Genomic DNA, 13,797 nt, shown 5'->3' on the forward strand with positions numbered 1-13,797 from the left:
AAAGAATATGTGAACAGGTTCGAGGGGATATCGAGAAACATATAGGAGAGGTCGTGCGCCCTCGGATGCCTACCGAAGATGCTTTGCGAAAAGTTAGGACCAGTTCTCCCTCGTTTCAATCAGGGCCAGACGCAGCAAAGGAAGGACATTTAACCCCTCGAAGCACTGTCATGACATGACTTGGGAGACTTTTTAGTTTTCTACCTATTTATCGATTTCTTCAATGTTCTCTCGCAGGTCTCCGTTTCTCTAATCATATCTGTCTCGCTCACTCGGTAGACCAGAAACCAGTCCACACGGGGCCACTCGTGGCACTTCACGAACATATATATGCGTACGCCAGATCACCGAGAAGAGCGCAAGAGCACTTATCAGATCGAAGGCGTCCCTGTTGGTGCCGCGATTCTGTAGTCTCTTTCTTATATCTGATACATCTTTCACAAGGGTTAGCTTTCAACACCTTTCGCTAAGCTATGGATGTCCCCATCCTTCCATCAATGAAGCGGGTGATATACACAAACAACCAGGTCGTCCCAGGCGTGACCCAATGCACATAGTTAACACATGCAAGAACAAAGAAACCTATGCCCTTGACCCTTAGCAACTATATAGTTCTGCTCATCGGAAATCATTTGATGTGGCTGATTCGTTTAGAGACTGCTGCGGTTCCTCTTCCCATCTCAGATCATCATGTTCTGCCGCAAGATGCTCCTGACATTCATCACGCTTTCATATTACACAGATGAGAATCATTCAGCCCCTGCATCAAATTGGACCTCAAGCCGTAGGCAGCAAAAACCTCTCTTTCAACAACTCATCTGCGCCAGGCCTCTTTTCATGGTCAACCTCAAAGGTCTTCCCCATAAACCGCTTCGCGTCCTCACTTGCATGCTCGGGAATACTTGGTTTCTCGTTATTGCTTCCGACAGCAAACAGCGTTTGAAGCGTCGTCATTGATGGGAATGGCCGGGATCCTGTGAACATCTCAACAACAAGACACCCGACTGACCAGATATCTGACTTGAGCGACTGTCCAGACTGGCGGACAACTTCGGGAGCCATCCAGAAGACGCTTCCTTGAAGAGATGTGCGAGTACCCGGTGCAGTGTTCATACCATTGAAGTTGGTTTTCTTGGAAACACCAAAATCGGAGATTTTCACGGCACCGCGGTTGTCGACCAGAATATTGGCGCCCTTGATGTCTCGATGAATGATATTGCGAGAGTGCAAGTATGACAGACCCTCGAGAATTTGTCTGGTGAAGTTCCGGACGAGTGGTTCCTGGAAAGTGTTGTATTGCTTGAGCATGCCGGCGATGGAGCCACCTGGAACATATTCGAGGAAAATGTTCAGGTGCTCCTCGTCCGATGAAGTACCCAAGTATTGCACAATATGTGGATGACGAAGGCCTTGCAAGAGTGTAATCTCTTGCTTCAAAGCTGCAATCATGGCCGTCTTCTTCTTATCACCTTCGGTGCCCTTGGCCACATTGGGCAACTCGACTTGCTTGACTGCCATCAATTCACCAGTCACAGCATGCAAGGCGAGATAGACACTGCCGAATGAGCCTTCGCCGATCAAGCCACCCTTCATCCAGTTGTTCTTGTCGAAGCTGTTGCCTTGAAGGAACGAGTTTAGCTCCTGGTCTTCCTCCTCACCATCCTCAGCCACGATCACCGACAATCGTTCATTCACATTGTCGGTATTCAGAGTGACCCCAGGACTCTCGTCAAAATAGCTTGCCCTAGCTGCTTCACCCTGGGCAGCAGTATCGGAACCACTGTCAAACGAGACATATGATTTCCTGTTCGGCTCGATGGGGGATTCTTCCTGCAACGGGTGGAGCGTGGACGAGGCAATGGAATCACGGAACGACTGGTTCATAAGATTGAACCTGTTCGACACTACCGAGAGCGGTCGGGCAGCAGGAGTACGAGGGGTCATACCGGTCTGGTACAGCCAGGAGTCGGCAATGCTGGGAATGCTTGGTACGGGAGGAGCGTCCTTGAGGCTAGAGGCCATGCTCACATTGCTCATCACGCTTAGGCGACTTTGTGCGCGACTCATGCGTTGTGAGCGTCGGACTGATAGCCTCATTGTCTTTTCGATATCCTCGCGTTGATGAGCAGGGAAATAAGAGGTCAACTCTTGCACAATCATCTCGCTAGGAGGTCGTGCCCCAAAGAAAGTACGGAGCTTCGTATTCTGATTACTAGGAACTCTGAGGTGTTGCTGGGCTTCCTGCCGATCATGTTCATCCGCAGTCGCAATGATGTTTCGATTTCGATCCGTAGTGGTAACTGGTGAGATGGGGACTTGAATATTGTGCCATGACTCTCCTGTGAGCTTCTGCAGCTTGATCTGGTTGCGCATGTTGTTTGTGCTCAGTGCATTGCTGTGCAAAACCTGTGATTCATCGGCCGCAATTTTGGCCGCTTTCTGGAGTTCGTCCACGTCGGGAGGCCCGTCGTTGATCTTTCTCAGGATCAGTCGATTTCTCTCTGATCGGGTCGACTCATTACAGATCCTCATGAGTTCGCTGTCGCTTACACGGCGACAGTTTCCTGGATCTGGGTCCAGGCCGTTGAGGACGTAGAAGCAATAGTTGCGAAAATGAGTTTCTGGTAGATGTAATTTCTTCAGCACTGTCGACGTGACATCGTCGGCCGTCCGACAAAACTTGATATTCACAACCTTCGTTTGCCCACCGTTATGGATGATTTTGATGACAGGGGATCCTGAGGGCAATCCACCAGGTGTCAGGCCATCGATGCTCGAGTTTTGCCGGAGATGAGCTGCTCGCGTGGTTTGACTTGCGAGCTGTGGAGTTTCAGGTCGTCTGCCGGACGTGGAATTCGCTGATCCTGGTTGGCTGAAGTATCCTCCCCCAGACGCGTTTCTCCCACCGTCCATCGGGCTTTGTGCATAGCGATGTGATCGAAGGCCTGCGCTGTGTACATCTGCGAGAGGTGAGCTTGGTCTTGACCCGACTTTGAACCCTGTGCTGGCCGAGTTGAAATTCTGCAAGACGGAGGAGTCGAGCTGGCGGGAGAAACGTTTGCCGCTACCATTGTGTGACCTAGACCCGTGGGTTCGAGGAGAGTCTGAAGAGGAGGGGGTTCCAGCAATGCCATCCAGGATAGCAAGGCTATCTCGGTTTCTCCTAGAGCGTAACAAGGATGACTTGTTCCGCAGCTGTTTAATCGCCACATTGATTCGCACGCGGTCACCAATCTTCTTGATACCCATCTCTGACAATATCTTCTGGTCACATTCCAGTAAACTCTCTCCTGTAAAGTTGTTCGCTTTGAAAAGAGGTTCATACTGTCCGCAGCGGATCGAGTGCAGCCACTCTCCCACCTTTTTCTCGTCCCACGCCCTTATCGAGTCCAGCCCGTCATAGACATCGGAGAATTCAGAATCTGTTGGGGAGGTAAAGAGGCCGTCTTGCAGAGCCATCGAGGTCATTTGCGTTCTGGTCGAAGACTCGGAGAAGTTGCGGACGAGCATCTGCTGGGGATTTCCGGTGTTGGCGGTAAACGGTGGCTTGGAGGCAAGCATATTTGCGTCGATTCCTGCAACCCACGTTCGCGATAATGAGGAGATAGGGAGACGTGCTCCTTCTCTTATTTAATGTCCGGCATGCGAGCAGGAATTTGAGTGGGAGGTGGAAAGACAAAGGACGGATAAGTCACGACTGTAGTTTCAGCCTGGTGGAGGCAAGCGACAAGGAAACAAGCAGTGTTGAATGAGACAACGCAGGGTACGTGAGAGGCTGCTGAACAAAGCACTTTGTGGACGTGTCTGCTAAACTGTAATTGCTAGTGGCCGTTGAGCAGTGGGAAAGGAGGCAAACGGGAGGAAGAGACGTTGAGGCTTCGGCGTTCGCAGGTGCCTTTGGGATAGATGGCCAGATGCAAAATGGATGACGAGTTCGGGCGGCTTTGAGACTGGCTTGATCGTGGCACTGTCACGTCGATGTCGTTCATGGATCGTGGCTGCAGAGTCTGAAACACTCGATCAACGACCAACAAGCAGCACAAGGAGACTGAGGCAACAGACAAAAGAGGCGCTTGTAACAACAGGATGAAGCAACTGTGGAGAGACAGGGGGGGTGCCTGAGTAACGAGTGAGAAGGGGAGCTCGCCCGGCTGATCAGGGCGGATCAGGCTCATCGGGACCACCAGGGGCGCCCAATCACCATCAAGGTGGAGGCCTGGTGGGCCTATTAATGTACCTGACACCTAGGCCTAGGCGCGACTATTGGGGATGACACTGGCTGGTTAGGCACGGCTGTTGCCCTTTCTGGCTTGGTTAGCATCGACCTGAGATCCAACCAGCGCAGGCCACTTCCCTCCCTTGTGCGCAGTCTGCCATGATTCTTTTCTCACTGGCCTCATCCTTGTCCACAGCCCAAGACCATTTCATCGCCATCGTTACTCTTGCATCTCTCATCGAACAATCGTAACCTCAAAGATGTTCGATACCTTCGGGCCTATCTAGGCATGCAAGGGGAAAGTCATCATCTTGAAGCGTGAGTAGGGCTGATCAGACCCAGATACATCCCCATCATCCGGGTACTTACACCGCCATGGTCAAGCGATCACGCGAGTCCTCGGCCCTTTGCTCCAGCAGCGACACCGCCAGTTCTGCGGGAGAAGAATCTCAATCTCCTCGTTCTGCAAAATTCAGTGCTGTAACCACGGTCGCTGCTCTGCCAGTCATGCCGGTCATGCAGTGCTCTCTACCGCCTCACCGGGAAACCCTGGACTTTGCTTCTATCGAAGATTTCGAGGTACATTATGCCAAAGACCATTCCAATCGTTGCACCTCTTGCGGTAAAAATTTCCCTACTGCTCACTTCCTAGCCCTGCACATCGACGAGAACCACAATTCCTTCCGCGAGGCCCTTCAAGCCAAAGGTGAGAAGACATATGCTTGCTTCGTCGAAGATTGCGACAGAAAGTGTTCCACGCCGCAGAAACGTCGCCTCCATCTAATTGACAAACATCTGTTCCCTAAGATCTACAACTTCCGCATTGTCGACACTGGCATTGACAAGTCGACCTCCATGCTCCACGAAAGTCGCCGGAGAAGAGTGTCAACCACTTCCGATCAAATCTGTTCCACCAGAAGTCATCGAAGACAGCATTCCCGAACGGATAACAACAACAACCTCTCTCCTGTCTCCCCGAAACAGAACGTCAACAGGGACAGGAATGGAGGACCAAACTTCGGACCCATCAAGCATGTCTCGGATGCAGCCATCAGCGATCTCGAATCATCGTTGTCTGCCTTGCGATTCGTGCCCCCAAGTGTTGCCAATAAACAGCGGAATAAGCCACATCATGTGTGACGACTCCTTGGTGGAGTTTCCTCTGCCATGCCTCCGCGATCATGTTCCACATGATACAATAAAGATTTGGCAGCACCAGCAGGGAAATTGGAATCAGGCTCTTCGCTCGTGGAACTGTCAGCGTCAAATGCCGTCGTACCCCTCACGAGGCTGAGGTGCCTGAGGAAGTTCTACAGTCACAGACGGCCTATATCGCCAGTCCTTTACCCGATGAAACGCTCCCCGAAGCCTCATCCGCCATTACAAACTCCGCTACGTACACGATCGAAATCCACTTCCCCTCACATCTAACGTCCCGCAACCAACTCAGCCGCGGGTGACTCTGGGCACAGATTGGTGCGGGGAAGATCTAAGCAACGACTTAGCCTCGAGCCCGATGTGGTACAAGATACTCAAGCTCTGCCACACAGGTGCACCTCTTAACGACATTCTCATGCGCATTGCTTGATCCCTGATCCGCCAAGTACCACCGAAATATTACGATCAAGATGGCGACTGTGTCGGTACATGCCCTAAGCACCGGCCACATTACAATCCCTGAACGATTCTTTGTGGTTCCAGCGGACCCTGTTGCCCAAAAAACTGTGCCATCCTTGTCATTTTTGATACAGCACAAAGATGCAAAAAGCGGAAAGGTCACGCGAATCGTCTTCGACCTGGGTATGAGGCGGGAGCTCGACCTCTACCCGCCAGCTTTGACTGCCCACCTGGCGAATCGAGGACCAGTGTCGACACGTCCAGATGCGGTCGCTTCACTGGCAGCCGGGGGTCTTCGTGTGAATGACATTGACTACGTGATATTCAGCCATGTTCACTACGATCACGTCGGACTTCCGAAGGACTTCGATGACGATAAGACCAAGTTCATCGTGGGCAATGGCGCTCTCGATCTGCTTAGTGGGAAGACGCAGCTCAACTTGGGGAAACATATGGTTTTTGAGCCGGATTTGCTCCCACTAGAAAGAACGATAGAATTACCTCCTCCGGATGGTGGAGACTCACAATTCTCATGGAAACCATTCGCCAGCTTCCCACATGCGATCGATTTCTTCAAAGACGGCAGTGTCTATATTGTCAACGCCCCCGGGCACCTCCCCGGCCACGTCAATCTCTTGTGCAGAGTCTCGAGTCACCCATCCAAGTTTGTTTGCCTAGCTGGGGACTCATGTCACGATGTTCGATTGTTGACGGGGGAGTGCGACATAGCGACGTGGACGGACGAGACCGGGAGATACTGCTGCATGCATGTGGACATCCCCAAGTCGAAGGAGACATTGGCTCGCCTCTACTCGGCCTCCAAAGAAGGCATCCAGGTGGAAGGCGAAGAGAAGCCGGCAGAGTTTGAAATCATCTTTGCCCATGATTTCGCGTGGGAAGAGAGGGCAGTCAGGGAGAGGAAGTTCTGGCCGGGGAAACTATGATCGGTCCTTGCGTGATAGACGGGATGGACCTGGTGAGGTGGTCGATAGACTGGGCGATTTTGATGTTGCTTCCTCCATCATCTTCACGAGCTACGTCGGACACATCCAAGCATTGTCTGATCCTCTCTTACAACGAATGATGAGAAACGCCACGCTCAGTGACCGTCTCTCTCTTCCTTGCTGGCCGTTGATGATTTGTTATAGCTACACAAGAGTATTTTCCGCCCTGATACAAATATGCTCGGTTAAACCCGAGTCCAACCCCAGCAAATGCCGTCTTCCTCCTGTTCGGGGCAATTATTCTGCTCGGGGGTATCTTTGGCATGTAAGTTGAACAAGACTCGACATGATAATGCTTCCATCCAACTCAATCCTAGTACAATAGGTTGGCGCCATGCCTCCCGTTCGATGGGACCAATGCTCATGCGCCTCCCTTTAATCCTGAACCAAAACCTCTTCCCTCCTTTTCTCGTCCTCTGCATCGACTCCAGCTTCTTCATCGTCGTCGTCATCCGGCGTCGGACTGACAATTATCGCCGGTGGGGGTTGTGTGGCCACGGGGCTCAAAGTGCCCCCAGAGGACCGTTTATCCTCGGTAGGAGAGGAACCATCATTGCCTCCGTCCTGGCCACGCTTTTCTTCGATCTTCGTTTCGGTCGGCGACAATATAGACTCCTTGGTAACACTGCTGGTGCTCTGATGTGCAGTCCGACGTCTCATTCGCCGGGCCTTGCGTTCTTCATCGGCTCCCTCACGCCTCCTCCGCACATCGAGCTCGTCGCCGGTTGAGGGGGCGGAACTTCTCATTTCCTGCAGGGCCTTCAGAGCCCGATCGGCGACATCTTCGCTTTCGCTGACATCCCCTCTGCCGCTGGTGCCATCTGTACTCAGACTATCTTCGTTGGCTTTCTCTCCTGCACCAGCAAGACCGCGACTCTCTTCCACGCCGTCCTTTACCTGAAGTTCGGGAAGTTGCTGGCCGCTGGCGACTCTTTGATCATATCTCTCCTTTAACCTCGCCCGTCTCCTTCGGTCACGTTGGTCTTTCACTTGTGGTGCCGCAGCTCGAAGTTTCTCGAGTAAGGTTTCCATAGCACCGTTGGCCGGTGGACTACCTGGTGTTTCGGCGCCACTTGCGGCACTGCTGGCGGTGGCACTCGCCTGAGCTCTCTTCCGAGCCAAACTGGCTTCAAGACGTCGTTTGTTCTCCTCCATGGCCATGTTTTTCTCGCGTGACTTCTTCCATTCCGTGACAAAGCCACTCAGTTTTCCGAAGAACTCTCTGCGGGCATTTTCGTCTTGATTATCTTCTCCAAAATAGGTCATAATGTCATCGTATGTCCTCGACGCCTCATCCAGGAAGAGCTGGAGTTGTTCTGCCTTGCGCCTTGCCTCCTTCATCGACCTTTGTACGACTTGTGCAACACGATCTTGAGGATGGAACTTCTTAGGATCGCTCAAGTTGCCAGCGTCTAGTGAAGACTGGACGTTCTTAATGTTGTCAATGTACTTCTTTGCGTCTTGCCGCAGTTGGTCAACGTTGAGTTTGGCCGCAGTAATGACACCAGCGATATCCTCCACAAACCCCTCCCATTGAGAATACTGATTGCGAACGATGCGTTCAATAAGGTCAGCGAACGTGGTTTCATTCTTGTCGTCCTTTACCATGCCGAGTCGCGCAAGGGAGCTCAGTTTAAAGCCAGAGGCTTGTTTGTTTGAGTCGTTCATGTAGTTTCCGATATCAAGAATGAGGGCCAAGACGCTCATGAGAGAAGTTGAGTCGCGAATAGCCTCCGAAACATTGACAACATCCTTCAGCTTGCCGGAAATCTCATCGTATTCTTGCTCGTAACTTCGTGTCAAAGCCAGCGCTCGCATTCTAGCTTTCCAGTAGTGGTGTAACTCGTAGGCCGTCTGGAGGTAGATCTGATCTTCTCTTGTCAACTCTGATGGATCTTGCTCTCGCTTCGAAGTCAAGGCGTCAGGCCCGGTCCAGTCTTTGCTGTAGGGAGCCATGAGTTTAGCGATATTTTCGGGAATGGTGCAAAGATCTTCTCGTTGAAGGAAATCCATAACCACGTTGTTGTCCAAGACCTCCTTGTCGCATTGAATAATCTTCCGAACCACCTCATCCGCCGAATCATTTTTGAACTTGGCCATAGAGACGTGGAAGTTCCTCATCATGTCACTACTGATGATCTGCTTCTTGTCATTCTTACCCTTGCTGCCTGCTCCGCCAATGATCTTGATCTCCTTCGCAATGAACAGTTTCTCAACCTCATCGAGGACACCCTTGCGCTGCAATTCGCGATACTTCTCTTCCCGGGACTCAGGATTCACATTCTCTGCCCAAACAGTTACTTGAGGCGTGTCAACTTTGTCCCAGTGGAAGGCTTTGAGTTTCTTCTTCGGTCGCATGATTGGATTCTTAAGCACAGGCACAGGCAGCACAGGAGACTGAGGTAAGAAATGCCCATGCTGAGCACCAGGTAGAGCTGGAGCTCCTGGGGGCGGAGGGGGTGGCGGGGGGATGGGTGACAATGGACTCATAGGTAGAGAACCAGGAGGAGGCGGTGGAGGGGGAGGTGGGCCGCCAGTGAAGCCTGGCATGGATGGCGTAGCAGGAGACATGGGCATGCCGGGGAGGGGTGGAGGTGGTGGTGGCGGTGGAGGTGGCGGCGCTCCTGTTTCGAACCCGGCGATCAAAGAAGCAGACGAAGGAGGGGGTGGAGGAGGCGGCGGAGGAGGAGGCCCATTGAATTGGGCCTCCTCTGTAGGCTGCTGTGCTTGTCCCTCATCAAGAGGAGTCCTGGGGGACTCGGACTCAAGGCTCGGATGGGTTGGTCCAGTTGTAACACCAGCATCGTCCCCTTCTCCTGCGACCTCGTCGATTTCGTCGTCGATCTTCTTGACCTTTGAGGCAAGTTCGTCGAGAAGATTGCTCTGTTGGTTTTGTTGCTCGGCGGAGATCTTGGGTCGTTTGTACTCGACAAGTCGCGGCTTCTCGAAGATGACATCTTCTTCCATATCTGAATCCTGCTCTGCTTCTTCGCTGATCGCGAGGGCCTCAACCGCAGCTCTCCGGGGGCCCTTATGGGCATTGCTGCGATGGACACTGCCCATGACGCTGTTGGTGAGATGTCGCCTTGTCTGCTCCTGGAAATCGGCATCAACTGCGTCGTCCATCCTTTCACGAAGCTCTCTAAGTCGATCGGAAGGCCCTGTCTGGCCCCAAACTTTGCCTTCCAGTTTGAATTGTGTCTTGGTTCGCTCAAGGTTGCGTTCCAGGCGCTCCATCAACTTCTCCCGGTCCAGAATACCTGCCAATTGAGCAGGGTCTTGAGAAACAGAGCCTTCTTTGGCAGCTCGTGAAGCCGCCACATCCTGGGCGTCCCGAAGCATGAGATAAAGCTCTCGCGTCTCTAACTCATTGCGTTGCAATTCTTGGGCTCGGATTCGTTGCAGCTCAGCAACCTCCGACTTAAGAGACTCGGCCTGCCTGGACTGCATCTCAATGATGCCAGCTTGTTCTTCGATCTGCTTCTGCAGCTTCTTGACCAAGCCATTAGCACCCATGGCTATCTGAGCAGCCATTTCATCCCTTTCGGCAAGGGCAGCTTCGGCGATTTGCCTCGACTCGGTGGCTTCATCAAAAGCGATTCGGGCCTCGTCGTCGGTATGCAGGCGATCCAGCAAGCTCTGGACGGTGAAGTTCAGGCTCTGCTTGAGATCCATATCTGGCAGCCGCCTATCCATGGCCACGTAGCTGAGCATCGAGTCCACGAGCTGAAACATTCTCAACCGTTCGTCGGCATTGTTCTCTCTAAGTAACAACATGTGCTGCATGGCCGAGATGAAGTAGTCTTGGGTTCGTGTGCCGTGGACTTTGGACATGATGGCGTCTGTGATTTGCATCGGATCCGTCATATCCTTGACCTCCCCTTCAATGCTCTCGACCATGCTGCTTCCTTCACGCTGGAGCAGATCCTCGTAGTCGATCGCCTCATTTTCACGGAACTTCGCAATCTGTTTATCAATCACGTCGTACTGGAAAGACTCCATCTTCACCAGTATCCGCTTGATCCCACAAGCAATGAACTGAGCTCTGATGTGGCATCGTAATTGCAAGTCCCGGTCAGGAGCGTCCACCAACATGTTGATCAGGACAAGCGTGGCCACGGCATATTCCATCAGAAGGTTTTCCATACCGATGCCACCACTCCGGACTTCTTCGCTTGCCCCAACCAGGCTGCCCATTTTGCCCCGGCCATCTATGGTAACTTCGACAATGCGCATCCAAGCGTCAAAGCGTCCGTTCTCGCTCATTTGGTTCTTGACAAAGTCCATGGCTTGCAGCACCTTTAGATGGCCTTGGCCTTGGTCCCAGTGACAAAGGAACGTCAAAACTTCGCTAACCAGTTTCCTCGTGGTAAGCCTGGGAGAAATGAGACACGTCGCGAGAGCAACCGGTATCTGCTCGTGCTTCAAAGCATCATCAGCACCGTATTTGTTGTTCATCAACGCCTTTAGACACTTGACAATGTCATATTCCCTGTCCAAGTCCTTGTCGGTCGAAGTAATAGAACTGACGGGCGTCGGGCCGTTAGCTTGACGCCGGTTTATCTTCATGAGGACACTAGTCAAGGCGATTTGTCCCTGTGCTTCGATGAACGCCTTAACCCAAATGATGGGCTGGGTTCGTAGACTGACACTCAGACTTTGTAACTGTTTGGCCGTAATACTGTTGTCCAAAATCCTCTTGACATACCACTCGGGAGTGCCCTCGACGTCTTTAGGTATCGGGCCATCTGGGGTCAGCTTTGCTTGCTGCCTCCTTTTCTGCTCACCTTGCCATTCAGTCAATTTGTCTTGATGCACGAGAGTCCATTTCTTTGCGGGTGCATATGCCATCATCTGTCGCCTTGCTTGCTCGGGAAGGTTCTGCCAACCACGTTTGTGCATCAACTGTAGAAACAACTTTTCAATTTCTGCATCACTCTGAGGTTTTGGAAGGTAAAACCCGGCTGGAGTAAAGGAAGTAGTTGAGCTGAACGGCGGGGCTTGCTGAGTGGGCCAGCCCGAATGTGAACTGATCTTTGAAAGTCTCGAATGTGTAGGAGAAATTACGGTCACAGAGGAGTCTGAATCCTGCCGGTGAGGCATTGCAGTTCGTGACGAGTTGTCCGAGGAAAACAGACTGGAACCTCGTGTGGCTGTGGAGGCACTTGACTTTATACTGGCACCGTCAAACGACCTCCTTTGTCCCGACCCAGAGTATGAGTCGCTCGTTGATACCGAGTCATAAGTGGCGTGCTGGGGACCGTTGCTGCTTCCTGGCCGTCCCCATTGTTGATATTTTGTGCCTCGATCCCCAGCCTGGCTAGACGCCATTGTAATACCACTTGCAGTGGTAGACTGGGGAGGCGGTCGGGGCCCAGTTGGGTGTGATGACCCGTTTGATATTCCATTGATGGCAGGGTATTGATGGAAATCAGACCCTCTCGCAAGTTGGTACGGTTGTGGCTCTTTTCGGGTTGGTACTTGGTCATCTCTAGGAAGGTAATCCACCGTCACCGGTGCTTGCCCACCCGTCGTCGTGGCAGAGTAAGGGATGGAGGTGATGACCCCGGCGGTCATGGCCAGACCTAAGTTATCAGGATCTTGGCCATCATTGGAGGCTACCGACTCTCTTTTCGAATGGCGGGAGCCCCAGGAGCCGTTGGTGTGGGAGGAATCGAGACTACCGCTTCCTTCGTGTCGACTATCGGCCTTTGTATCTCGATTGCGTCTGAAGAAACCTTTGCTCGCGGACGACTGTCTGGTCGTCTTGTCGTTCTGGATTATCTGGGGCATACTCGGTGGCGCGCAGGCAGGCCAACAGGACGCATGTGTACCTAAATGCGATCGTTATGGCCCCCAAGTTGGGAAAGTCCACCTCTTTGAGACTTTTCTCCTCCTCTTTTCCAAATAGCCCTGATTCTGTGACGCTCTCGGATTCGGCTGCGGTTGGCGGGTCCTATCCTTGCATGGTGCCCTGCACTTTCTGAGACTGATACACCTAAGTCCAATCCAAGAGATATCGGGTTGCAACGCGGCGAGCACGTGTGCTAGCCAAAACGATCGCAAGATGCTGTCGAACAAAGAGGAATCAGAATCGTTCAGCTGGCGAGGCGGTAAACAATTGGGCGCTGGTGCAGACAATGAAACGGCGTATTTATTGGCTGCGGACGTCAGTGAGCGCTGTAACCAAGTGAAGGCGAGCGAAAAAAGACCGGATAAAGCGAGAGGGAAGAACGCTGGCTCGCAAACGAAGACGAAGGACACATCAACACCACCGCTCAGGTGGTCGTCATTTGTCCAAGAAGTTTGTAAGGGCAAGAATCGTGGTGGTGATGATGGTGGACGATGAATCAAACGTACCAGAGCCCCGTCAGGTGTGCATCGCAGTCTCCCGACCCGTCCAAGAACCACCCAGCCAGGCCAGCAAATGATGGATCTCAACTTGTCCTTAGTTTTAGGGCGTTGTGGATTTAGTTTGGTGGGCGCCACAGGTGCTTGGTGCCTTCCTGCCAGGGGTTGAATCAACAATCATGTTTGGCGGTGTTCTCGGTGCACTTGATTGCTTAAGCGGCCGTGGTGGTAGCGCAAGGGACCAATGGCCATGTTCAACGGCTGCCCCCAGTTGGCGGACAGTAGGGGGGGCATGCCCACTAAATGCCCACCACAGACGTCCCCTAGGCTCTTCCACCTGGGATCATCACCCACTAACCGGGTACGTGGCCTTCCATCCCTTTCACTCAATCCCTCAGCTAAGCCAATCTCAACTCCTGCTCATGCACGCGATACACCATGCCAATGTACTGTACTTAGGGACGGAGTTTCCCTGAGATGGATGTCCCAGTCATCACAGTCGCTTTGTGTCCTCGGAATCCTTTGCTACCCGTGTCCCGGACTCTTGACTTTCAAGGTCTAATACTTAACGCTTGTACCCGCTCGACAACTGCTGCAAACAGACAAGAC

General features: G+C 52.5%; 4 protein-coding genes across 4 annotated transcripts; 2 read left to right on the top strand and 2 right to left on the bottom strand.

Moving 5' to 3' along the window:
• Positions 1-777: 777 nt before the first annotated feature.
• Positions 778-3,561, bottom strand: AYO21_02319 (hypothetical protein; the record flags this gene model as incomplete). The annotated part of the gene is made up of 1 exon (XM_022652298.1): positions 778-3,561. The coding sequence occupies one exon, from the start codon at positions 3,559-3,561 to the stop codon at positions 778-780; it is 2,784 nt and encodes a 927-aa protein (XP_022515334.1).
• A 1,030-nt stretch (positions 3,562-4,591) lies between these two features.
• Positions 4,592-5,356, top strand: AYO21_02320 (hypothetical protein; the record flags this gene model as incomplete). Its single annotated transcript, XM_022652299.1, has 1 exon — positions 4,592-5,356. One exon carries the CDS (start codon positions 4,592-4,594, stop codon positions 5,354-5,356), a length of 765 nt encoding a protein of 254 aa, XP_022515335.1.
• A 488-nt stretch (positions 5,357-5,844) lies between these two features.
• AYO21_02321 (hypothetical protein) lies at positions 5,845-6,777 on the top strand (the record flags this gene model as incomplete). The annotated part of the gene is made up of 1 exon (XM_022652300.1): positions 5,845-6,777. The coding sequence occupies one exon, from the start codon at positions 5,845-5,847 to the stop codon at positions 6,775-6,777; it is 933 nt and encodes a 310-aa protein (XP_022515336.1).
• A 435-nt stretch (positions 6,778-7,212) lies between these two features.
• Positions 7,213-12,630, bottom strand: AYO21_02322 (hypothetical protein; the record flags this gene model as incomplete). The annotated part of the gene is made up of 1 exon (XM_022652301.1): positions 7,213-12,630. The coding sequence occupies one exon, from the start codon at positions 12,628-12,630 to the stop codon at positions 7,213-7,215; it is 5,418 nt and encodes a 1,805-aa protein (XP_022515337.1).
• Positions 12,631-13,797: the final 1,167 nt, after the last annotated feature.

The sequence above is a fragment of the Fonsecaea monophora genome, assembly GCF_001642475.1.
Source record: "Fonsecaea monophora strain CBS 269.37 chromosome Unknown Scaff10, whole genome shotgun sequence".
NCBI lineage: Eukaryota > Fungi > Ascomycota > Eurotiomycetes > Chaetothyriales > Herpotrichiellaceae > Fonsecaea > Fonsecaea monophora.